The sequence below is a fragment of the Stereum hirsutum genome (genome assembly GCF_000264905.1).
Source record: "Stereum hirsutum FP-91666 SS1 unplaced genomic scaffold STEHIscaffold_1, whole genome shotgun sequence".
Classification (NCBI taxonomy): domain Eukaryota; kingdom Fungi; phylum Basidiomycota; class Agaricomycetes; order Russulales; family Stereaceae; genus Stereum; species Stereum hirsutum.
Genome location: NW_006763131.1, coordinates 124,891 through 148,128, shown reverse-complemented (window position 1 = coordinate 148,128; position 23,238 = coordinate 124,891). Strand labels below are relative to the sequence as shown.

The window sequence follows — 23,238 nt, the reverse complement described above, 5'->3', positions numbered from 1 at the left end:
GAAGAACGGAACGTAGGCGACAGGGTTCTGCGGGCGAATTTTACATACGGTCCTTTCGTAACATCGGGCAATGCTTCAGTGTCCACAGGGACTGACGCCAAAAAGGAACAAGAACACGAGTGACACAGGCTACTAGCACAGGGAGGTGCGCCTGCTAAACGCTAACTTACAACGACAGATGGGAGGCAACGTGCAAATCGGAAAGAAACGCTCGAGACGCATACGGCATGCTCAGTCTGAGGAAGGGAAAGGGTTCTTGGACAGATCCTCATCAGGGAACAAAGCCATATACTTCGCGCGATTCTCCTCCGCCGTCCCGTCCCAGCTCGTTCCCTCCATCTGGGACGCCCTCCACGAAGGCATCGCACGCGTCGCTCCAAGAATGGCCGCGATCGTGTCGTTTCCGATACCTAAGATGGGAGCTTGTGCCGGTAACTCGGATGCATCTCCTGCTTGTGTCGAAGACTGTTGTTGCTGTTGTGGTGGTGGTGGTGGTGGACGGGGTGGACGCTCTGTCCTGAACAGGCTCGGGCCGGGTCGCAATACGCCCTGCGAGTGGGACGTGGGTGCACGCGCAGGACGCGGTGGACCCTCTCTGATGAAAAGACCTTCACTCGGGTCAGGTCGCAACACACCCGACGAGGTGATCCAGTCTTGCCAGAGGATTTCATCGGGGGCTTCGACCGTAGAGTGAAACGGGAAGTGCGCTCTGACGCGCATTTCGTGGAGGATGAAGAGTGCGGGGAAAGGTGCGTGACGATCTCCGATATCGAGCGCAATCGCTTTGCCGTGATACTGAGCGAGATTATCCTTCCCAGAGTGGTTGAAAAGGATGAACTTCCGCTCCTGTTGAAAGTTAGGAATCGATCGAACAGGTACATAAAGGGAGTGAACCCACTTCGGGCATGTAGCGTATAAAATACCGGAACGTATTGAATTGGGTGCAATGGGTGGGACACATCCGAAGAGCATTGCGCGGTTCGTGCGTTTCGGTCTGTTTAGCAGGCGACGGGACCCACCCGGTTGCACGTAAATTAGGCCACTAGAGTATGATCATCATCTTATATCAGCCTTGAAAATTGGCCCCGCCAACGACTCTACTGACTGTGTAGGATTTCGGACTGATGATATAACAGTGCTCTAATACGTCACTGTCAGAAAATCCACAGACGACGCAGCGTGCGACACCGAGGAACGTGTCCCGCTGGTCCAAACCCGCTCGAAAAGTCGTGGTCGTCGACAGCTGGGACACAGAACGCTCCTCCCAGTCGTATCCATCGGGAATAGACGACAGAGGGGGTTCAAAGAGGGTCAGTTCAGGCATGGTGGTGGTGGAACAGAAGGAAGTCTACATAAGGCAAGTTGCGTCAGTAGCCTGAGACGTGACACCCTCCTTCCTGATTAAGGTTGCGCCTTCTTCAAGAGTGTGTGCCAGCGCCGGCTGCCACCGGTTCCCTAATATAGACTGACCCCTATGTTTATTTCTCAGTGCATTAGACTGAGTCATCGCTATATCGACTGATGAAGATTCAGTCCTAAGATACTAATCGATGTGCTATATGTACCGTATGCATGTATTATATTCGTCGACCATTTTCCGAGAGAAGTAGAGTAACCAGAACGAAAGAACAGCACAAAAACGACAGCCATCGATAGCAAGATAAAGCTTGAGTCAAAACAAAACAATCCTCAAGAAAGAGCAAGAAATGCAGCCAGATCAATCACATCGCCCAAGACGTACGACTTCAGACTATCGTCCATGGACCGAACGGCATCTCGACTCCCCTTGGAGTCCTCGAACCAAGACCTATTCGCCGACTCGGAGGCCCACTCATTCATCATCACCCTCACTCCTCTTCCTCTTCCTCTCCTTCCTCTCCCTTCTCTTCTCCTCCGAATTGACCTTCACCTGATGCACAGGCTTCACGCTCCCCTGCACAGGAACCAAGATCGGCGTAGGCTTACTACTCATTCTCAACAGCGCGAGCGAAAGCTCAGGGTTGTAGTCCACGCGTTCGAGGGCTAGAATGCGGACCTTGAGGATCGGTGTGCCAGTGGAGGGATTGGAGTCCCACATCGAGGAGACTAGGCGCTTGAGGGGCGCATGTGGGTCTTGAGTGGCTGGTATCGGTGGAGTTGTCGCGTTTGACGGAGGGGTGTTGGGACGGGCTGTCGAGGTGTCGAAAAATGACGAGGACGCAAGAGAGGGGGCGGAAGGTAATACGAGGGCTTGTTTTCGAAGTGCATCTCTGTATCTCTACATACACAAAAGAGGTGTCAACAACGTCAACGGCGCTATCCCGACAAAAGAAGACCCTACCTTGTCGCACACACCCTCAATCTCCTCCATCTCAACCAGTCCCTCCCGAACACACGCATACCTCCCAAGATATTTCCACTCCACCGAACCTTGTGCGCAATTTGAATTTCTCGATGAGGCCCGCGATTGATGGACCAGTTCCCGTGTTTGGCCGGGTTTGATGGGTATTGTGGGGACGGTCCATGATTGCGTTAAGGCATCGTAGCGATGGGAAGGGAGGGTTATGAGACCGCGGTGGATGTCGATTGGATCGGTAGCGCAGTTCGAGGTCGAATTGGAGGGGAGATCAAGAGACTGTGGCCAGATAATGCGAGCGTCGAGATCGCTGATCCAGAGCAGCTCGCCGGAATCTCTGAAACGGACGGTGAAAGGTAAGATATCGATGTTATCCTCGTAAAGCAGCGAGACACAGACTTTGTCAAGATTTGCTTCACGTAGCGATGAGACTGAAGTGATTACATGTGAACAACGAGAGGGCGAAGAGCACAAGCGAAACGAAAGGCTTACCGTGGGATCTTGATATCTCAGTGCTCTAGAGTATGGCTGTATTTGAAGAAATTGAGGCCACTTGTCTTCGTCGAAGAAGGTCCGCCTTTCCCGAAGAAATCGTACCGGGTTTGACTGGGCTGTACTCGAGGGTCTCAGGGGCGACGTGGACGAGCATAACAGAGTATTCTCTACACGCGCTTCTTCCAGAGCATCCATCGCCTGCCATTCGTATAGTAAGATCAATATAAGCCTGAGGTAAACACAAGAGAACCGACCTCAGAGTAAGCTCGTTTGTAGCCTCGCGCTGCTTCCAAAGATTCTTCGAGGTATTCGATATGTCCCACCTTTATCCCCATAGCGCATGTCAATCTCGTGATGAAAGAAGGAAATACAAGAGCGATATACATACCAACTCCATTTCTCGTAAGGACCAGTCACTCTGGGCTTCTCGCAGAGTCTGCAGATCAATGCGTCATGACGTCACCCCGAAGACATCAACAAAGGCGGACTCACGGTGATCTCCTGGTGTATATAAAGTGAGAATCATATAAGTAGCATCTCAACGCGCCTACGTACTTTATTAGCCTTCTCGAGGAATATTTGAAATGCCTGAACGACAGTAGTTCGGTCCGCTATAAGAGATTGTATCTATACGACGACGCGATTCAACAATACTATAGCCATGAGGAACAGAGCGGATGCTAAAATAAAAGCAGAGCAACCCACCTGCTTGTTCGCGGATGTCGTACCCTCTGATATTACCCTCTGCGCATCTCCGTCCTCAATACCCCCGTTGATATTAGAGCTCTTGACCGAGGTAATCGATACAGCATGGCTTTTTGGTGTACTCTGGAGATAAAATGGCGTACTGTCTCAGCATGGTTGAAAGGTAGATATAATGCAAAGAGCGCGTACAACTTTCTCGCCATCAGGAGATGAAGGTATTGGATGAGTAGCACTTGGACGATAACTCTTCGAGACCATTTCTCCGAACTTAGGACGCATCATGTCCACAGGGGTAGGGATGGTCACGAGAAGTAGAGGTGCTCGTCGTCGTTGATGGTGGCCGTCAAGTTGAACCCTGCGCTAGTCACGCGTGACGGTACGCGTCGTCGAGCGAGAGCATCGCAAGACTATTTGGTTAGCCATCGAGTCCTGTGGTTAACAGTACGGTGGGGGACCAGGCGGCGTCTGCAGCCTTGCTGTGGCCCCATTTCCGAAAGACGTGGCGTCACCGACACTCAACGCCACAAGAATTCTGCTCCCTCACTAGATTCGCCGCTATCCACCACGAGTTGTCTATGTCAGAAAATGTTAGACGAGAAGACGGGTTACATTGTGCATGGGAGGCAAGAGCAACAACTTGAAGAATCGAGGACCGACTTTGTCTACCGAGGCGGACTTTCAATCTGACCTGTCGGTGTGGCGTCCGGGATTTGGTGGCTCGGGCCACAGAGGGTTTCCTGAACATTGACTCTCTCATCAAATCCCCGAGTGTCATCATCGTAACAGTCGCTTACAGCCATTGCATCTAGTCCTAATAATAGAGATCATGACCGTCACAATTCTCAAAACCCAAACAGATCGTACTCTGCGCCTTCTCCACTTCCACTCTCCTCATCTTCCTCCTGCTCCTGCTCCTCCTCTTCAACATCTGAATCTTCACCGGACAGGCTCGCAATTTCTGAGCTGTCATCTCCAGAGTCAGCATCATCCTCCGAGTTAGGTTCCCATCCAGTCAGCGTCGCCAGCCCGTACAACATCAACGGAAAATACTCCACGTCATATCTCCCAACAATGGACGATCCACTCGGAACAGACATCCCTCTCGTGCGTCTATAGACCTTCCACGTTCCCTCATCTAAACCTCTCATCGCATCGTAAGCAATCAAAAGACCCTTCCGATACTTGACAGGAGAAATCGAGCTGAGGAAATCTGGACTCGGAATGAAAGGGCCTTGTGTATCCTTCTCGTGATAGGCGCCATATTGTTCCGAGACGAGAACGCGACGAACGGTCCTTGGAAGGCGAAGCTGTCGGTATTTCTTGTGATCGTTGATCTCGTGGAGTGCGTCGTCGGTTATACGGATCGTGGACCTTTCGCCGTTCGCTGCGTAGTCGCTGGTGTTGAAGGGCCCAAGTAAGACCATGGATGTGAGAGCGGGGAGTCTTCGAGCGAGTTTGGCGATCGCATGCCATTGGTCGTCCGTTTTGGCTAATGAGGAGATGTGTAGGTCTCGTAAAACGGGCATGTTTATTTCAGAATAATAGGTCGCGGGTAAGACCGAGATTTTGTTGATGCGGAGGAGGAAGACGGATAGAGATAGGAAAGGCGTCTTCAGAATGGAATGCAAGAAATCCAGGCGACGAGCGTCATCTTGTTCGAAGAGAACGACGCTCAGAGTTTGCAGGGTAGGGCCCGTCAGCGATAGGAGGAGCGACAGCATTCCGGATGTTTTGTAGTGATCTTCGACCCTGAAACCATATCATTGAAAAAATCAGCGTCGAGTGCTATTTGGGTAAGCACTCCGAGTACCCTACTTTATGCTGTTCGCCATAACGATAACGTGCAGATGGCGAATATAGCCCTTGACGCGTATTTTCGAGCGTATCGTTCGCATAAGCTCGATCAGGCTCGAGACCGTGATGAACAGTGTGCGAAACCTGAACGGTTCTGCAGCTCCTGCAAAATACTTCGAGGCGCGAGAAATCGCCCTAATGGTCTTCGCATCGTCTATGCTCTTCGGGGAATCGCGCGGGCTAGCAGCGGTCACTGAGTTGAAGACGGGAAAATGCCGCGCCTTTGCACGTTTGGCATCGCTCTCGTCGAAAAGTAAGCAGTATTCAAATATTTCTGAGAGTAGTTCGGGGGGCAGGCTATCAATTGAGGGTGCAGTAGCACGCTGGAAGGCAGAAATAAGAAGTATAAGCCTACCAAAAGTTGAGTATATTGTCTAAAGAGTAAGCGTACTAACCCGAGTAGACAAGGACGACATGGGAGGGACAGATAGTTGCTGTCCGAGTCTGGACTTCCGTTGCTCCCTTCAGCAGAGTTTCAAACTGTCGACCGAGCCCGTTGCGTACGCACTGATCAGCTTCGTAAAGCACGATAGTAACAGTAAAACGAGCCTACATATCAATCAGCCAAAATCTTTTGTGCACTGCGGCCTCGGGATCGTGGTGGTTGCCGTTGATGAAGGAAGTGGTCCATCTGAATTTCCAACTGAACGCGCTCGCCTGATTTTTGGGACTCCGAGTCTCCGACAATTCGCGGTGCCACTGTGGCGCCACCTTTTTTTATATTAGCTTTGAAGGCTGTCCGGCCAGCGAATTCACTTACCACATCGACCTCTGATTGCATGATGATATGACAGTACTGTAAAGCGTTTCTCGAAGGAAAACCGCAGACGATGCAGCGTCCGACACCGAGGAAGGTGTCCCGCCGGTCCAACCCTGTCCGAAAAGCTGTGGTCGTCGACAGCTCTGACATAGAACGTTCGTCCCAACCGTATCCATCAGGCGGGTACGACAGAGGGAGTTCAAAAAGATTCAGTTCAGGCATGGTGGTTGAAAAGGGAGGTGCGGATGGACTGTTTGTTCCTTGTTTGCACTGAACTAGGTAATGACATCATCACCGTTCATGACCTTTTCTGGAGAGTGTATACGTGCAGTCCGTCTTCGGACGTACTACGTATGTACCGTAGTGCAGGCGCGGGATGGATACATAAGGGACAATGCGAGATGAACTAAAAATAAATAAGCGAATAAAACAAAAGCAAAAAAAAAATACAGCCTCCGCGCTGATATCATCAAATTTGACATCGACAAGCAACTCATCCAAGTTCCAACTCAGGCCGAACGATCCTCCGTCCCACTTCATTGTTATTACTTATCATCAACTCAACTGCAAGTAACTGATGTTTGCACGATGATCGTTCGACCGAATTTCTTGTTACTGAATTTTAGGCTCCGATCAAAAGCTGCGCCACAGCGCCATATGTTGCGGTTGAGCCAATATATACGAACTTCAGCCATAAGGGCGATTGAGCCGGAGCTCATGCTAACTAACACGTCTAACAGTCCTCGGGATTCAAAGAGCATAAGCGAAAATATAAATACCATAATAAACCCATCAAATGACGTATACACACCTGCTATCCATGCCCTACCTACGACGAACAACACCCCGCTCCCCACCCTATCCGTTCTCCACCTGCACCCGCACCTCCATCCATCCCCAACCTCAACCTAATCACACTTCCGATCCCTGTCCTCCCCCGCTGACCTCTTCCCTCCCCAAACGCCGAGACCGGCCTATTCGCCTCTCCAAAATGCATCAACCTTGCCTGTCGCGCCTCCTCCCACTCCCATCTCTTCACTACTCTCGCACATATATATTTGAACACATCAGCAACTCCCTCTCCTGTTTTCGCAGAAGCGAGGAAATGTCGCGGTCCACGGTCGGGGGCGATCGACGTTGATGTTGGTGGTGTGAATGTTGGATGATGTGTGGAAGAAGAGCAGGATATGGACGAGGAGCGAGAGCGGGGGGGATGATCTGTTGGAGTCGGAGGTGTAGAGGACGAGTCGTGACCGTGCCGATTTGGCCGGGCGGTTCGGTTGGTGAAAAGGGAGGGTGTGATCGTGGGTGCGTATGCCGAGAGACTCGATAACGAGGACGTGGACCGCCTTCTCCGTAAGGCCAGTGATTCGCCTAGTACGAAATCGGGCACTGGTGGTCGAGGTGTCGATCTCGATCTGGAGCGCATTGATGAGGAGACGGAGCGAGAACGAGAGGCAGAGCGTGAATGGGGGATGGGCGAGGAACGGGCGGATTCGAAGACGTCGAAGTAGGAGGATGAGGGTGTGTGGAAGGATGTGTATCCCGTGTGCATGGTTCCTATTGTGTCAACGGTTCCCGGTGGTAATGCAGAGCGATGCGAGTGCGCGCTGTGTGTCCTGGATGGTTGTTTGGCAAGGTGATGGCGGGAATGGGTGATGGTGATGGATTCGGAGGCAGGTGTGTCGGGAAAGGCAGGGCCACTGGGCAAAGCATTGACGTCGTCTGAGTCTGAGGTATCGAAAGAGATGTGTGTGATGGGATGAGGCGGGGGTTCGGAGTGATGTGGCGTATGTGGCGCAGACGATTTGTCGGACTCCTGAGTGCGGGGGATCAGCTCCTCAATGAACTCTGACGCCTCCCTTTCGCTAACCGCTGGCCCAGAGGAGCCTTCGCCCTGCTGAGAGACCAAGTCCATCTTATTACCGACAACGACGCAGCAGTAATCCTCCATGTCCTCCTCCGCTAGAGGTGCATTCGTGCAGAATTCGTCCCACCATTTATCTAGTGCGCGAAGACTCGAGGGTTGGTTCACGTCGTACATGAGTAGAGCTGCATCGGCGCCACGAAAGAATGCTGATGACAGCGAGGAAAATCGTTCTTGTCCTGCTGTATCCTACGACACAAAGTTGAGGTTAGACTCTAACAAATCAAGGACAGGAGCGGGAGTATGGGACGGACCCAGATCTGGAGTGTCACTGTTTCCTTCGGATTGGTAGGGTGAGGAAGCGTCTTGGTAATAAAATCAGCCCCAATGGTAGCCCTATACCCCGTCGAAAATCGTCCAGAGATATACTGAGAAGCAGAAACGAGACCGCAAATTAGCACACGAGTGGCTATCACTGTATAGATGAAACGCACCTGTCCTCGAAGACTGGTCTTCCCCACACCAGAGTTCCCAATAACGACGAGCTTGATGGTCAGCATAAGATTTAGCTGTTAACTTAAGGTCGTCTACACCGACTACGGGTGGATATATATGAAGGCGAGTTGGTCAGAGCATGAAGGAGGAAGCGAAGCGAAGCAACGGTAGTCGCTCAGCCACACCCGTATCTAGAACTTATTCCCGATTGGGCGAACAGGCTACGCCACACAAATCCCTGACACGCGCACGCCACTTCATCGATCTCTTCAACCTGAACCACCATCATCATCAACGCACAACACGGTCGGACAGCGATCGAAGACCATTCTAGCTCTTTGTTTCCTTTGAAAATCTTTTGGCTACCACCAGCGACATCAAACGTGCTGCTAAGCTTGATAGGACACGGAAGTGGGCAACCCTCTTTGAATCTTTGCTGCGTGTCGCGTCTTGCCGTGTCCAGCCGCCTCGAGTCGGAACAATCGCCCTTGCTTGACTCCGATTCCCATTGTTCTCCTTGCACTATATAAAAGCTCTACTCTCGTGTCTTCGGCTGCTAGCATCCCCTCTTCACCCCCACATACGCCCTCCGTCAACACCCCAACCTCTGTTATGTCTCCCGCACGCGAATTCGACTCTAGCCTCGAGAAAGCCTTTCGAGGCATGTTCTTGAACGACAAAAAGCTCTTTTCGAAGATCAAGAAATACCATCATACTGGCGACAAGGACGACCTGAACCAATCTGACGACTCTGATGATGATGTCGAGCAGCCCTCCTCATCTGAACAGGTCATGAACGTTGACGCTGAGTCGTCTTCCTCTGTGCACGTCAAGCCTGCTGATGACTTCGCTCGTGGTGATACTCCTTCCCCTGGCCCATTCGTCAAACCTCTTGATAGTACCGATCTCGAAACCAAGGAGCGCTTCATCTTTCGCGGCTGGCCTCGCGATCCCAAGGGCAAAATGATCACATACTCAGCTAACTTCACCGGCGGAAAAATAGCCGGAAAAGGCGGCTTCACTCTTTGGGGTGCTACTCTCTATGACTTCTATCGTGTGTCTCCCTTTCCTTCCCAGCCAAACTACGTGTGGACTACGACGGGTAGCCGTCTGGTCGAGTGGGCGAAGGAGTCTGGCGAGACGGAGTTCGCCAAGGACGAGATCGCGTGGGCTGAGCAGGAGCCGGAACCGAAGAAGAGAGTGCCATGTGACGTACTCGAGTTGGCGAAGGATATGGATACGAGAGTACGTATGGGAACATACAACGGGGCGTCGATGGCGAGGGACCAAGCTGAGGACGAGCCTGGGAAGGAGACTATTGGTGCTGGACCTTCTGTAAGTCCACCTTCTTCTCATCGTTTTCCTCACTCGTTGATGTTCTTTGGGTCATCAGGACTCCAACGACCCATTTCATCCGAGTCAGTACCCAAAACCGTGGCCCTTGACGCCATTCGCCTATTCCGCTCCTCTTCTCCAAGAGCGTATCCCGTACTACATCCTGCCGGAGAAACTGGTCGTTCACGACCCGTGCGGTGTTCTCAAAGCTGTTGGAGGCAAGCGTCTTCGCGGGTATTGGCCGAAAGACATGGAGTACACCCCACACACATACGCACTTTCTCTATCTCCCGAGACGAAGGCCCTGATCGAAAAGCAGCGTCAGGAAGCACGCGAAAACTGGGAAAAATCACACGAAGGCAAAGGCCTATGCTTCATGTGGAAAGATGCGCTCTCACTTGACAAGACCGGGCCTGTCGACGCGCCTCTCTTCGTGCCTACGCCTCCGCCCCCTATGCCTCCGCTCTCTGTCCCTGTTGCTCACTTGTATCTCTCGGCCGACGAAATGAAAGGTCAGGGTCATCATTCTATGGTCTATAGCGTCGAATGGGAGCTTCCTCGAGCTGTATTCGAGGACCATGATCAGAAGAGATGTATGGAATGTATCGAGGAGGCCGTCGCCGAAGTCTTGAAAGCGGAGCATGAAGCTGAGAAGGCTGCTAATCTCGACGAGGCCCCTACCCATCCAACGATCAGCAAGGAGAAAGGTATCATGTACGTATCAAAGCACACAATTCCCGGAGTCGCGTTCAACATCGTACACGAGCACGATTTGGACGATAAGGCTAAGGAACCTACTCCGAACGATCCACGACGAAAATATACCGTCAATGAGCCTCGCGTCGAACATCGCGCCGAATACGACGGCCCCCTCCGTCGCATCGAAATCCCCGAATCTCGCTGGTCAACCATCCTCGATCCCTCCCACACCTGCTCGCATAAATCCTCCCAGTCGAAGTCGGAGCCCCACCCGGCAACCTTCAAAGTCCGCGTCACCGCCAAACTGTCCATCCAGCACGACGACCACCTCGCGCACGAGGCGCAGAATTACCAGAAGTTCGACGACATCTTGTTCGAGCACTGGACGGGCTATAACGTCGTTCCGCCGCTGCATGACCCGACGCCCGTCGGGGCCGTGGTGCCCCAATTTTATGGCTATTATGAGGCTGTGGATGAGAAGGGTAAGAAGATCAAAGCGGATAAGAGAGGCAGGTATTTGAGTCCGATTTTATTGCTGGAGGATTGCGGGAAGCCGATCGTGGTGGAAAACCTGAGTATAGACGATCGGTGCGTTTTGTCTTTTTTTTCTTCCTTCCTTTCTTTGTCTCGCGAGGTCTTGTGAATGTCCTCTCATGCTTTGGCGTCTTTGATTCTATTAGGCAAGAATGTGCCGCGCTTTTATATCGTCTGCACTACGCCGGCTGGACGCACAACTCCTTCTACCGCCGCAATATTCTCATGCAACTCGGCGATATCTCCGACTGGCCTATTACAAGGATGAACAAGAGCAAACCAGACCGCCGCTTTCGGTTGATCGACTTTGGGAGAGCGATGGATGGGAGGACGAAGGGTAAGGATGGAGAGGTCGTGTGGGATAAAGACTTCCAGAAGCAGAGGGCGGTGGAGGAGGCGTTGGGGCAGAGGGAGCTGAACCTTGCGTTATGATTTACAGCGTGGTGGGGAGAAGCCGTGACACTAACAGTTTGCTGGAGTGGGCTCTGTCGTTTGTTTTCTTGGTGTCGATGCTTTCTCGATGACTTCGTGACCGCTGTCTGTAACGTCTACTTATGTCTCTGTCTGTATGATAACTGTCGAGCCTTTTGCTACCCGAGAAATGACCAATGAATACATGTTCAGGAATATTTGACATCCGCGATACACCTCTTTATATAATGTGCGCCTTTATTTTTTTTTTGGCGAGAGACTAGAGTAAGTATTCACGATCACGTGCAGAAGACGTGACGCTGACAAACCTTGTGTCAGTGTCTTCCACTTGGTTCAACCTCCCCTTTCTTCTGCTCTTCTCGTCTCGTCTGCGCTCATTCTCCCTCCCAGCACAAATTCTGCCATAGACTCAATTACTGAATTGCTTGCACGCGCTCACGGTCCGAGGTCCCAGTCCTGCTGCAGTATTCCGCCATCTATTTTGAGCAAACAACCCCCATTCAATAGGGCATCGCTGATATGGGACAATACTTCTATCTGGTCAACCTCGACAAACGGCAGACCTTTGGCTGCTACGGCAAATTCGGCGAGTGGTTCTTCTGCGGCCTCGGGGACCGACTCACTTCTCACCTTCAACGTCGCCTCACGCCTCCGCTTGACCCTCTTCCCAACGGTAGTAATCAACTGAAAGGTTTAAAGCTCCACAAACCTTCATCCAAGTCGACCAACTCTAAGCGCGAAAAGATGAGGGCAATGTCTCGTGAGCTACTATATGGAGCAGACTCCCAACATGGGTCCAGTGAAGATGAGGAATCGGATGATGATAAATTTTGGCCACCAGACTGGGTTCTGAAGCGGATTCGCCCTATTCCACGGTATGTGCATATTTTCCATGCCTTTTTGCCTACAAAATACCGATTTTATACCAGACCCAAATCCGGGCTCGCGACGATCAATGAGCTCCCCAACGAGCTCCTCAGCATGATCTTCTCCTTTCTTCTCGTCGACGAGTCTTCATACGATAGTGCCCTCAGGTTCGCGATCACCAACTCCCATCTCTGGGACGTCGGTAAGACTGCCATAGCGAGTTTCATAACCTCACGCGAAATTACTACCGATTACTGGGTCGGCGACCGCATTGTTTGTATCGGTGACTATGCGGCGGACCTTCCGCCACACGTCGATGTCAAACAGCTCGGCCTCGGAGTGGACTATACAGACGACCTAAACGACGACTTGGATGACGACCCGAACGACGACCTGGACTTACGTGCACGTAGGTGTTGTTTGCTTAAATTACTTGTAGCCTGACGTGATGATTCTGACAAGTCCAAATATGAAGTGTTCCGTTTCAACAAACCGGGGGAGCTACCTCACAGTCGCGAATGGTGCCCCAATGCCGTCACCGACCGGGTTGGAAAAGTGCCAGGCTTCAAGCCCTGGCTACATCCCTTCAAGTTCAAGCGAGACGATTCGTCTGCTGGCCCCGAGAATGAATGGGTTCTCCGAAACTTGACGAAGAAAGAGTACACGCGCAAAGACGACGGTCAGGGTGGTAGCTTTGAACACCGCCTCATAGTCCGTTCCTGCTGGTCGACTTACATCGGCTCGATTTGTTTGAACCCGGAGCCGGAGAGATTGTACCACGGTCCTTGGGCTGGCGACCGGTTCGACATCGTGCCGATTGGTGATTTAGAACTCGTGAAGGACCCAGATGGGAAGGTTGTGAAAGTCGCAGGATGGAAGGACGTCACAGAAGAATTGAGGAGAGAAATCGATGAGCTTTTTGAGGCGGAACATGTGCGTTCTTTTATTACCATGTAAACTCTCGCATGTCGGCTAACATTATTGGTGGCGTTCATTCAGCAATATTGAAGGGTGCTTTGTCTGGATGGTAACAGTGTCTACATATCCTTGTATCTTTGCAATAACCGAACGGTATATGGAAATGACCTTATTCGTCTGCTCCATTCGTCTGCTTCCCTTCGAACATATGTGAACCTGTCAGGTCAACGGCCAAGTGCTCATACTTGCCCCGATGGTAGACTGTTCCCTGTTGCCTAGGGTCTCCTGCATCGAGAAGTCCTTGGGTACATCTAAATTGCAATCCTTCGGCCAAGTAAATGTATGTGACCTGTGGAATTATTGCCGTGCGTCTTCGCAGTAGAGCAGGATGGCGTTTGTCAGTTCACTAGCGGCGCATGGGCAGACGAGGCAGCGGCGATTCCAATTCTCGGGTATGGTATTACGAGAATCTGAGTACATCGATACGAATAATAAAGAGCGAGGTGATTACAATAGCACCAATCTAGCTCAGATGCCTGTCTCAAGATACTTAGACACCAAATGCTTAACACAACACACCGTCAGCCGTCTGACTGTTCCAGGAAGGAAAGTATGATGAGCTTACAGGTGCGCGATTAATAATATCATCCATCTCCCGTCTGATGGCATCGGTCACATCTTTCCAGCCATAGACCCTCACGACCTTCCCATCCGGTCCTTCTACGAGCTCTCGATCCTGGAGGGGAACGACGTCGAAGCTGTGTCCGGCCCATGCTCCATTATACAAAGACTTCGGCCCAACCCAGCTCCGCGAGCCTATCTCGGTCGACCAACATATACGGGAGAGAAGGCGATGCTCGAGATCTCCGAAGCTCTTGTCGTCTTCACGCGTATACTCCCTCGTGGTAAGGTTTCGCAAAATCCACACCGTTTCGCGCTCAAAAGGGTCGAGTGGCAATGCTCTTCCGCCGTCGCATGATGCCTGAACATCAGCCCATTCGGGTCCCAGGCCTATCGGATCGAGACGCCAGCCACTACCACGGCTACGAAACGCCTGGCCGCCCCGTTTGAATGGATGCATCCATTCCTCGAACGCTTCCATGCTGCCAGCTGGATCGGTCCATTGAGGCTCAGTGACTGGTAATACTGGGACTGATCGGAACCCGTATTCTGGGACTGCTTCGCTAAGGAGGAGTGCGACGGCCGTTCCTCGAAGGTCCTCTTCGTCTTGAACGGGACGGAAACCTAGGTCGTCTAACCCAGGCAGCGATATATCATACTCGACGTCGTCCAGACTAGGAGGGAGGTCCTTTGTGAGTTGTCCCATGCAGATGAGGCGGTTTCCAGGCCAGTAACAACCATCCTTGTGGCGACCGGTGATCAGGGACCCGATGTGTTTTTCCCAATATTCCAGAGCCGAGAGTTAGTTAGAGCGAAGGCGAGGGCATCGGCGTATTCGGGAATGAGAGCAAAAATCATAGAAATGGTTTCCGGAGATAAGACATGGATATTGGCCTGCCTTGAGTAACTCCTGGAAGCATATCGGAACAAGGAATAGAGATGCATATAGTAAGTGTCATCTCCTCAAAAATGATATCCTATACACTGAACGTTCACCGTGAAACGGGTCGAATGCAACCCATACTATGCAGATCTCCTTCGGATGGCCTTGTAGCCAATGGTGTCTGACCCCACTGGGCCTGCAGAGGTCTTCTATCGTGTGGTAACGGATCAGTAGGAGTCGTGTAGCGACGCTGCAGAAATTCCAGTATCCCGCTTTCGTGAAGCGACCCAAAAACCAGGCGTCGAACGATACCCATTCTTTATTTGCAGTTTCTTTGTCAAAGTTGACAATCCACCAAGCTTGCTCGTCGCACAGTGGTTGAGGGAAACGTCCGAGTCTCCATACCAGCCGGGACGATGCGGACTCATGGTCGAGGATCTGACTAGGTCAACATGCTGCCACGGTTGCAGAGAAAACAGAATAGGTGCCATGTCGTCACTGGGCTAGCGAAGAGTTGAAGAAAGCAGCGGACAACAGAAGTAGCAGAAGAGAGCAGAAGATCGTTTAGAGAGCCAGGTTGATAGTGTTCAAGTATTTGAAACTCCGAGACACATAACAGTCAACAACGCCACGTGGGAAGTGGCAACAGCCGAGTCGTCAGTGGTCACTCGCCTTGAGTGGCGCGCCACATCCCCCGAGTTGGCGCGGGTCAACGCACTCCCCTTGAAAGCTTGTCCTTCTTGCTCTTGACCGTCATCCGGTATGAACAGACATCCCGCGCAGGCATCAGTTCGCTCTATTCTGGCTTTGCTTAGTGACTGACATAGCTCAGCATGCCTGTGACTCGCTCTACGTCATCTTCCTCATCTCGAAGGGTTAAGCTGTCATCTTCTCAACTTTCGAGCCGTGCGAGTACAGAAAGACCGAGAACGATGGGTTCTACTAGTAAAATTAGAATCAAAACTATCATGGATTCTCCATCATGCTCCCGCGACATAATCGCGAAACGTTCGACCGGACGCTCGTCTTCCCCTTCCACCTCGCAAGCCGTAGTGACATCACATTCAGAGTGGCTGTCTACAGCTCATTCACTCCTTTTCGATATAACGGACACGGAAGAACAGGGCTTTCGCTCAGAACAGGAAAAGGTATTAATTCGAACAGCGCATCTGGAAATGATGGAACGAGAGCCAGGATATGTCTATTTCTTCGTTGGATCTCTCGAGAGGCACGTCAGGTTATGGCGAGCTAAGCCGCTCTTGATACAAGGCGCGTTTTTGTTTTCCTTTATTCATGGGCGACCTTACTGGATCTGATCTCATTATGGTCGTCTGCATACATAGAACAAGTGCGGGACGATCCATGGCGCGTGTTGGTCGCTGTTATGCTGCTCAACAAGACATCAGGCACGAAGGCTATTCCGATATTCTGGGAGCTGATGGAGAGATGGCCCAGTGCAAAGGCAATGACCAAAGGTATGCGATATCTTGCCCCGGCACCTCTCCTTTGCATCCAATGCTCAACAACCCATTCAATCCCATTTCAATCCCACGTCATCAGCTCATGAAGATGAGCTATGCGAGATCATCCGAACCTTAGGCCTCCAGCGAACCCGTTCCGCACGTCTCATCAAGCTTTCTCAGGCCTACATTGATGAACCACCTATCTTCCCTATTCTCGTTGCGTCGAAGTTCTTCTCCAAACCAGCTCCTGACAAAGACATGAGAGTTGCTACTGCCTACGCAACTCCTAGTCCTAGTCCGACGAGAATTGCTGAAAGATCGAAATATTTCGTGAAGGGCCCTGATTCAGTAGCCTCTGATACGCTGCCGATATATCCATTGGAAACACCCACACCATCGCCGTCGAACATCATCCCTACCTTTCATGGACGCAACCCCTCTTCACTGCACCTGCCGCTCTCAAATCCCCCAGCATGCCCTCTATCCCCTTCTAAAAATTCTTCACAGCACTCACTCTCATCCCCGCAATGGAGGATGCAAAAATCACCTTCGAAACCTGGAGCCTCTCTCGCCAGTCCAATCTCGCATCTTCCGGGAAGCGGAAAGTATGCAATCGACTCGTACAGAATATATTGTGGTGGTATCGCTGGAGATGACGAATGGAGGCATGTTCGACCAGAGGATAAGGAGCTGGTTCGATACCTCGTTAGTGCTCACCTTTACTCATGCTTTTGAATCTGGTACGCTGTTCGATCTTGGAACTAACGTCGTATCTGTCATGGGTTTGGGACAGAAATGGCGTTGGGCCACCGAGGGAATCGAATGGAGTCCGGAAGAAGGTGAAGTCGGACCTGCTAGTGATGAATATTTAGACGACCTCATTATAGATTTGGAGGAGATGAAGATGCTCATGCAGCTGCGGGCTGCGAAAGCCTGACATTTCTGCGTCAGGAAGGCCATCATAGCCGGGGTCTTCGGGTGTCCTTCGCTCATCTTATATGTATCTATTATTTTCCCTGCCAGTGTGCTTCCGGTTGTCTGGTCCTGCTTGCCCCACACCGTTTGGCGTGCCGCTCTCGCCATTCTCTCAAGAGTGCCTTTTGAAGGCCTTTTGGGTTCCTTGGATGGATGCTGCACTTCCCACATGCGGGGCGGTCTAACACGCGTTGCTTAGTCATATTTTTGTGGCGTGAGGAATGCCGTTCTCGTTCTTTTTTCAACTTCACTCGGTGAAGGATTCACTCTCTACTCTATTACTCCACCACCAACCAGACTCATGGCGGAGCTCGCTGGACTTAAGGTCGAGTATGATCCCGAAGCTGAGCTGCTGTCGCGGCATTCGGACCCTGCTGGCAGAGACCTGTCGAGTAATCATAGCACACGAACAGCACCTGTCTTCACAAGTGCAGCTCTGGATATGCTCGGTCCGACCGTGATACCTCAGCGTGCGGTCTACGGAAGTGTGATATCTTCGCATTCTCAGTCGCACTCGGTGGCGACTCAATCCGAGCGCCCGAGTAAACTCTACGTGAATACGAATGCCCCCTTCAGCGCTGTTGTGTGTGGACTCCAGGTAAACATGCCTTTTACTATGTTTCTGTGGGTGTTCTCAGCTGCTGCAGTGTTGACAAGTTATCTTGGATAGGGTTCCGGGAAGAGTCACTCGACGTCAGTTCTTCTCGAGGGTTGTCTGATTCAAGACCACCGTCTTGGGACACTTCCCGCACCGTTGTGCGGCCTTCTGTATGTTCACCATCTATCAACGTGTGACGGATATTTCGATAAAATATATACTATTTCTATAGCTTTCACTTCGATTCTGCTGCAGGAAGCGGGTACGTCCAGCCTTGTGAAGCTGCATACCTTGCTTCTTTGGATGCCACTCGTGGAGGTAATGCGGCTGCTCCGGACGTTACTGTGCTCGTCATGTATGGACTTTCCGCTCGGTTTTTACGGTTCTAGAGGGCTCCGTACTAAATATGTGCCGTTCGTCAGGCCAAATCGCGTCGAAGCGATGCGGGCTGTCTACGCTAATCTTCCGGGAGTGAAGGTTGAGGCCCTACGCTTCGCATCAGGAGATATCAGCGGGGAACGTTTGCTGGCAATGATGAAAGTCGACGAGAGCAACCGTAAGTCATCCCTTCATCGGACCCGTCTCTGATATTGGTCTACGTACCGTCTCAGAGTTGGACACTCACGACTGGTGTTACAGAGATGCCTCTTTACATGGAGCTTATCTTGACCCTCTTGCGAGACATGGAAGTTTTCGACTACAACGAGTTTCGAGCGATGCTAGAGAAACAAAGGCTAAATGGATCGCAGAAGTCAATGTTGAACCTCCGTTTGGCATTGTTGGACTCGTGTTTGAAAGGTGGAGATGCGAGTAACTGCGTCACACAATTCTTCAAGCAAGGCACTTTGACCATTGTCGAGTAAGTCAACAATTTCTTCCCATGGGCGTAGGACCGATGTAACTGTTTGTCGTGGTAGTCTTTCTTCGCCTTTCGTCGACTCCTCGTCGGCATGCGGATTTTTCGACATCATTCTTAGTCTTTTCGTCGAGGCTGAGGTTTCTACGGGGAAAATCATAGGTAATGAGCCTGCCCTTCGTTGGTGTCTTACCTACTAATTTGACCTTAACGCAGTCCTTGATGAGGCTCACAAAGTAACACATACTCCCTTGTCTTGAATTATTCACGGTACTGACCGACTCTAACCTCCGTTTAGTACCTCAGTGATACCAACCACTCCTCAAAGCTCACGGACTCTCTTCTGAGTATCATCCGGCAGCAAAGGCATCTGAATGCGCGAGTGATCATCTCCACACAAGAGCCGACAGTCGTCCCCTCGAAATTCCTGGAATTGAGCTCATTCATCATCGCCCACCGATTCTCTTCTCCGAAATGGCTTCAACACCTGGCGGAGCATGTATCGGCTGCTCAGACCGTCAAGGACGAGATATTTGAGAAGGTCTGTTGAACGTTCTAGCTTCTGCTTCCGGATCAGTAGCTGAATGTGCTGTGCGCCATGATAGATCATCGATCTTCGTACAGGTGAAGGCATCATGTTCGCGCCGTCTGGCTTGGGGATCAAGTCGGCCGACAAGGATCCCTCCGGCTCAACAACAGTGGCGCCTTTCGGCCAAGGATATCTTGTTGTTCATTCCCGACAGCGAATTACACGGGATGGCGGTCATTCTTTCCTAGCGGTGAGGGACGAAGCTGCCCATACTCGTATCGGAAGGGTCGCTGCACCCAAACCCATGAAGAGCGCTACTACGAGTGGACATACGTTCGCAGGGGCGAGCACCGCGCCGAAAGAGGCACTCCCTTTCACAGTTAGTTTTCGAGCACTTATCTTCGCTGTTTCAATGCGCTCAACAGGGCTTTCCAGGGTCAATCTGTCAAAATCGCATATGATGCAACCGACAGGAGTATCCCAGTTCCCGTAATATCTCTACAAAGTCTGCCCGCTCTTCACACAATCCCTAATACAATGCGTTCTACAGGCGCCCTCCGTCTTATATCCCCCACAACTGCCCAGCATGCCACCTGTGTACTCAACTTCAACTCAAGTTTCGTCCACGAATAGACCCTCGGCCCTTCCCGCAGTGCTCTCAGCTCGCGTACCAGGCCTTACTCCCGTAACGATCACGCAGCTTAGTTCTGTCGTCAAGGCGAAGAATAGACCAAAGTATTTACAGCCCCAATCGGGTTTCAATCATGACACTCATCTCCCTATGATTCTCCGTGTCCTAAGAGAGCAAAGGGACAGAGGAATTGCCCTTATACCATTCGGTCAATTCAAGAAAGCGTTGAAGGCTCGATATCCCGCAGTGAAGGGAGCCAACGTTCCGTTGAAGGTGTTCTTGGTAGAGGAGACTAGGACGGGCGCGATCGTATTTGGGTACCAAGGAAATTGGCAGAAAAGTGCTACATGCTATGTAAGGTTGGGTGAGGAGTAGACTCGGGCTTGATAACGGAGACATTCGAGGAGCGTGCTTAATATATGGCAGGATGTATATTCGGAACTGAACAGGAGGCCATTTGATAAATTCAATGCTTCAGCCGTCTGTCAGAGGAGACAGAAACAGGGGCGATTGTTTTCGAATAACGCAAAACACCACCACGAGGCAAGGTCCAATCTCTAGATACGAACGTTGCCAATGTTTATTTGGACGGCCTTGACGGCCGTGTAGCTAAAAAAGAATCAAAAAAGCATCAGGACTGTGTTCTGACAACAAAGGAGACGCATTGTAGGGCGATGCACGTACTGCTGGATTGCATACTCTCCGCAGTCGCGTCCGATACCGGATTGCTTGAACCCACCGAATGGAATCTGAGCATGCACCTGGTTCACATGATTGACCTGTACCAACGGTAACAACGAACACGCTTAGCCTCCAGCAAGTTATATCACCAAGAACATCAAAACACTCACCCAAACGGTCCCCGCCCTTATCTTATGTGCGATGCTCAGCGCCTTACTGACATCCTTTGTAAACACAGCTGCCGCCAACCCATACATGGTATCGTTTGCCTGCCTCAAGACATCCTCTTCGTCCTCGAACTTGATCACCACGCCGACGGGCCCGAAGATCTCTTCCTGAACGATCTTCATCCCCGGTTTTGTGTCGACGAAGATGGTCGGTTCGATCCAGTAGCCTTCTTCACCGTAACGAGCGCCACCGGTGTGCACTGTGGCCCCTTGGGATTTACCAGAGTCGATGTATGACATGACGCGCTGTATGAGCAAAAACAATCAACCAGTAAGTGGATCGAAGGCGTTCGACCAGTTTAAGGGACTTACGTCGAATTGCTGCTTCGAGACCTGTGGACCCTGCTGGGAGTCTTCCGCGAACGGATCGCCGAGCTTGATCGATTTCGCCTTCGCCGTGAGCATCTTCAAGAACTCATCGTAGATCCCAGCTTGGACGAAGATCCTCGTTCCAGCACAACAAGCCTGCCCATGGTTCCAGCTACGGAAGTGCTCCATCGATCACCTCACAGCACATCCATAGAACGAGAGAATGACCCACAAAATCCCATGCGCACTCCACCCGACCGCCAGCTCCAAATCCGCATCATCAAAAATTATATTCGGACTCTTCCCGCCTAACTCCAGAGTGACATCCTTCAAGTTGCTCTTCGCCGCATTCTCCATGACCTTCCTGCCCACGAGCGTGCTCCCCGTGAACGCCAACTTCTCAATCTTCATATGCGAGGACATCGCCTCGCCGACGGTGGGGCCACGGCCGGTGAGGATGTTGACCACTCCGGGTGGGAAGCCGGCTTCAGTGATGAGGGAGGCCACGCGGAGGGTGGTGAGAGGGGTAAATTCGGAGGGTTTGAAGACGATGGTGTTGCCGCACGCAAGAGCAGGCCCGATCTTCCAGGACAACAACAGGACTGTGGCGCAGATTATACAAGATGAGATTGGTTTCGAAAAAGTAAGACGTACGTGGGAAGTTCCAGGCGACGATCTGACCCACTACTCCGATGGGCTCGTGACGCGTGTACGCCAACTTGTCCGTTGTGGTCTCGATGACTTTTCCCTGGATTTTGTCCGCCCAGCCCGCGAAATACCTGATAGTCTCGATCGCAATGTTCAAATCCGCATCCATAGCCCACTTGAATGTCTTGCCTACAAGCGAAGATTATCAGCCACACATTCGTTCCACATAAGTTCTGTTTCCTTTCACCGGGGACTGGACTTGACAGGAACAACGTACCGACATCCAGCGCCTCCAATGCGGCCAATTCTTCCTTCTTCTCGTCCATCAGCTCTGCCAACCGATGCATCAGCTTTCCGCGGTACGACCCGGGCGCATTCAGACCCCAGACGGTGTCGAAGGCTTTTTGGGCGGCGGAGACAGCGCGATCGACATCGGCGGAGGTGGCTTCGGAGACGGAAGTTATGACTTTGCCGTTTGCTGCAATCAGAAGGATGGGATGCGATGAACGGTGTATATAGAAGTGGTCAGTTCAATATAGTCGGAGCATGTAGTATGTATAAAAACGGAAAGAAAGGATGGGAGAAAAGACGAGATTGTATTTGGAGACACACTGGGATCAATAACACTATAGATGCCGGCGAAGACGAGTCAAGACCGATTATCAGTGAGTGTACAATCAGTTTACACGAATAAGGACACACTCAATTGTTGTCTGTGACGCCCCATCACTGAACTTCCCATCAATATACACACCAGTCGGGAAATTGACCTTCCCCTTGAACAAGGGCGTGTCGAACTCGTGAACGAAGCTTGTCATCATTATCGCCTTCTATCGTCAGTGAGCAGTATTTTCAAAACGTAGAGTCTCGTAGGAGATGAGAAAACTGTCAGGGTTGGTCGTTGCGGTATGCGATTCGGGGGAGCACAATGGGTAGGACCATTCGTCTCTTTAAATACTACAATGCCCGGACCGCATCCAACTCGATGCACTAATTTCTGTCAGGGGGTTTCGACTACAAACCAACAAGCGCGAAATCAGAACAGATGGTATGACATACCACGAGGTGAGAATGGTCCATACTGCAGAGGGCGCCACAAAGTAAAAGTCGGAAGCGAACAGATGGCCGCAAGGTTAGTGCAATTCGGGGAAAAGGAGGACGAGGTGCCGTCGTATTCGTTATGTTCGAGCTCTACTTCGGAAAGGACGAGGATGGTAAGGCAAGCGACCAGTTATTTGGAGTTTTGGGTCCTGAATGATGTGAGGCTGAGTGACAGCATGCTGGAAGAGAAGGGGATGAAGAAGAGGATTACGAGATCCTGACTCAGAAAAGTGCGACCGCAGACCGGGTGGTCCGAGTCCCTCTATGTATAACACAAGTCTCCCATACTACTCAGTCATCTTCTATGAGTCCTTAATGTGAACTCGAAGATACTAGTCAATTCCGCCCTTCGATAGTGACCTTGCGTACAAAAAAACAATTAATCTGAGCTCTGCCAATGATATCTAGATTCCCTCTAGC

General features: G+C 51.3%; 11 protein-coding genes across 11 annotated transcripts; 5 read left to right on the top strand and 6 right to left on the bottom strand.

The window, feature by feature from the left end:
• Positions 1-231: 231 nt before the first annotated feature.
• On the bottom strand, positions 232-1,324 carry STEHIDRAFT_47689 (uncharacterized protein; the record flags this gene model as incomplete). The annotated part of the gene is made up of 4 exons (XM_007298006.1): positions 232-512; positions 582-846; positions 899-1,042; positions 1,148-1,324. 4 exons carry the CDS (start codon positions 1,322-1,324, stop codon positions 232-234), a joined length of 867 nt encoding a protein of 288 aa, XP_007298068.1.
• A 273-nt stretch (positions 1,325-1,597) lies between these two features.
• STEHIDRAFT_164221 (uncharacterized protein) lies at positions 1,598-3,941 on the bottom strand. Its single transcript, XM_007298340.1, has 10 exons — positions 3,725-3,941; positions 3,536-3,658; positions 3,386-3,457; positions 3,323-3,331; positions 3,219-3,266; positions 3,085-3,153; positions 2,828-3,028; positions 2,735-2,766; positions 2,321-2,672; positions 1,598-2,257 (listed from the first exon to the last, which is right to left on the bottom strand). The coding sequence occupies exons 1-10, from the start codon at positions 3,815-3,817 to the stop codon at positions 1,832-1,834; spliced, it is 1,425 nt and encodes a 474-aa protein (XP_007298402.1). The 5' UTR covers positions 3,818-3,941; the 3' UTR covers positions 1,598-1,831.
• A 415-nt stretch (positions 3,942-4,356) lies between these two features.
• STEHIDRAFT_116895 (uncharacterized protein) lies at positions 4,357-5,989 on the bottom strand. The gene is made up of 4 exons (XM_007298339.1): positions 5,943-5,989; positions 5,785-5,869; positions 5,351-5,712; positions 4,357-5,284 (listed from the first exon to the last, which is right to left on the bottom strand). Exons 2-4 carry the CDS (start codon positions 5,803-5,805, stop codon positions 4,378-4,380), a joined length of 1,290 nt encoding a protein of 429 aa, XP_007298401.1. The 5' UTR covers positions 5,806-5,869; positions 5,943-5,989; the 3' UTR covers positions 4,357-4,377.
• Positions 5,990-7,709: 1,720 nt separating this feature from the next.
• Positions 7,710-8,645, bottom strand: STEHIDRAFT_143343 (ras-domain-containing protein; the record flags this gene model as incomplete). Its single annotated transcript, XM_007298338.1, has 4 exons — positions 8,511-8,645; positions 8,331-8,444; positions 8,000-8,265; positions 7,710-7,968 (listed from the first exon to the last, which is right to left on the bottom strand). The coding sequence occupies exons 1-4, from the start codon at positions 8,574-8,576 to the stop codon at positions 7,710-7,712; spliced, it is 705 nt and encodes a 234-aa protein (XP_007298400.1). The 5' UTR covers positions 8,577-8,645.
• A 658-nt stretch (positions 8,646-9,303) lies between these two features.
• STEHIDRAFT_48181 (uncharacterized protein) lies at positions 9,304-10,039 on the top strand (the record flags this gene model as incomplete). Its single annotated transcript, XM_007298038.1, has 2 exons — positions 9,304-9,782; positions 9,931-10,039. Coding segments are annotated over 2 exons (588 nt in total), but the record flags the coding sequence as incomplete, so codon positions are not given.
• Positions 10,040-10,855: 816 nt separating this feature from the next.
• STEHIDRAFT_41053 (uncharacterized protein) lies at positions 10,856-11,397 on the top strand (the record flags this gene model as incomplete). The annotated part of the gene is made up of 2 exons (XM_007297872.1): positions 10,856-11,133; positions 11,226-11,397. Coding segments are annotated over 2 exons (450 nt in total), but the record flags the coding sequence as incomplete, so codon positions are not given.
• Positions 11,398-12,030: 633 nt separating this feature from the next.
• Positions 12,031-13,386, top strand: STEHIDRAFT_151098 (uncharacterized protein; the record flags this gene model as incomplete). The annotated part of the gene is made up of 4 exons (XM_007298337.1): positions 12,031-12,386; positions 12,441-12,787; positions 12,854-13,311; positions 13,378-13,386. 4 exons carry the CDS (start codon positions 12,031-12,033, stop codon positions 13,384-13,386), a joined length of 1,170 nt encoding a protein of 389 aa, XP_007298399.1.
• A 438-nt stretch (positions 13,387-13,824) lies between these two features.
• On the bottom strand, positions 13,825-14,623 carry STEHIDRAFT_151097 (uncharacterized protein; the record flags this gene model as incomplete). Its single annotated transcript, XM_007298336.1, has 2 exons — positions 13,825-13,860; positions 13,922-14,623. The coding sequence occupies 2 exons, from the start codon at positions 14,621-14,623 to the stop codon at positions 13,825-13,827; spliced, it is 738 nt and encodes a 245-aa protein (XP_007298398.1).
• A 934-nt stretch (positions 14,624-15,557) lies between these two features.
• Positions 15,558-17,278, top strand: STEHIDRAFT_70147 (uncharacterized protein). The gene is made up of 4 exons (XM_007298047.1): positions 15,558-16,069; positions 16,144-16,275; positions 16,361-16,968; positions 17,057-17,278. Exons 1-4 carry the CDS (start codon positions 15,634-15,636, stop codon positions 17,198-17,200), a joined length of 1,320 nt encoding a protein of 439 aa, XP_007298109.1. The 5' UTR covers positions 15,558-15,633; the 3' UTR covers positions 17,201-17,278.
• A 261-nt stretch (positions 17,279-17,539) lies between these two features.
• Positions 17,540-20,227, top strand: STEHIDRAFT_151095 (uncharacterized protein; the record flags this gene model as incomplete). Its single annotated transcript, XM_007298335.1, has 12 exons — positions 17,540-17,836; positions 17,909-18,006; positions 18,069-18,191; positions 18,259-18,392; positions 18,476-18,695; positions 18,754-18,854; positions 18,909-18,928; positions 18,991-19,233; positions 19,298-19,600; positions 19,657-19,710; positions 19,772-19,956; positions 20,023-20,227. 12 exons carry the CDS (start codon positions 17,540-17,542, stop codon positions 20,225-20,227), a joined length of 1,983 nt encoding a protein of 660 aa, XP_007298397.1.
• Positions 20,228-20,409: 182 nt separating this feature from the next.
• STEHIDRAFT_88388 (aldehyde dehydrogenase) lies at positions 20,410-22,818 on the bottom strand (the record flags this gene model as incomplete). Its single annotated transcript, XM_007298150.1, has 10 exons — positions 22,800-22,818; positions 22,420-22,731; positions 22,330-22,343; positions 21,995-22,195; positions 21,724-21,906; positions 21,302-21,671; positions 21,073-21,241; positions 20,704-21,006; positions 20,537-20,631; positions 20,410-20,461 (listed from the first exon to the last, which is right to left on the bottom strand). Exons 2-10 carry the CDS (start codon positions 22,536-22,538, stop codon positions 20,410-20,412), a joined length of 1,506 nt encoding a protein of 501 aa, XP_007298212.1. The 5' UTR covers positions 22,539-22,731; positions 22,800-22,818.
• Positions 22,819-23,238: the final 420 nt, after the last annotated feature.

What these genes read in the sequence shown, in the direction of transcription:
- STEHIDRAFT_164221 (XM_007298340.1), bottom strand. Translation starts at nt 3,817, where the DNA reads ATGATGCGTCCTAAGTTCGGAGAAATGGTCTCGAAGAGTTATCGTCCA. An exon ending in CTCCTGATGGCGAGAAAGTT is followed by an intron (nt 3,659 to 3,724) that starts GTACGCGCTCTT and finishes TTTTATCTCCAG; the next exon opens with AGTACACCAAAAAGCCATGC. An exon ending in GTGAAGCAAATCTTGACAAA is followed by an intron (nt 2,673 to 2,734) that starts GTCTGTGTCTCG and finishes CGTCCGTTTCAG; the next exon opens with AGATTCCGGCGAGCTGCTCT.
- STEHIDRAFT_116895 (XM_007298339.1), bottom strand. Translation starts at nt 5,805, where the DNA reads ATGTCGTCCTTGTCTACTCGG. An exon ending in TGTCGTCCTTGTCTACTCGG is followed by an intron (nt 5,713 to 5,784) that starts GTTAGTACGCTT and finishes TCTGCCTTCCAG; the next exon opens with CGTGCTACTGCACCCTCAAT. An exon ending in GTTATGGCGAACAGCATAAA is followed by an intron (nt 5,285 to 5,350) that starts GTAGGGTACTCG and finishes ATATGGTTTCAG; the next exon opens with GGTCGAAGATCACTACAAAA.
- STEHIDRAFT_70147 (XM_007298047.1), top strand. Translation starts at nt 15,634, where the DNA reads ATGCCTGTGACTCGCTCTACGTCATCTTCCTCATCTCGAAGGGTTAAG. An exon ending in TGCAAAGGCAATGACCAAAG is followed by an intron (nt 16,276 to 16,360) that starts GTATGCGATATC and finishes CCACGTCATCAG; the next exon opens with CTCATGAAGATGAGCTATGC. An exon ending in AGGAGCTGGTTCGATACCTC is followed by an intron (nt 16,969 to 17,056) that starts GTTAGTGCTCAC and finishes GGTTTGGGACAG; the next exon opens with AAATGGCGTTGGGCCACCGA.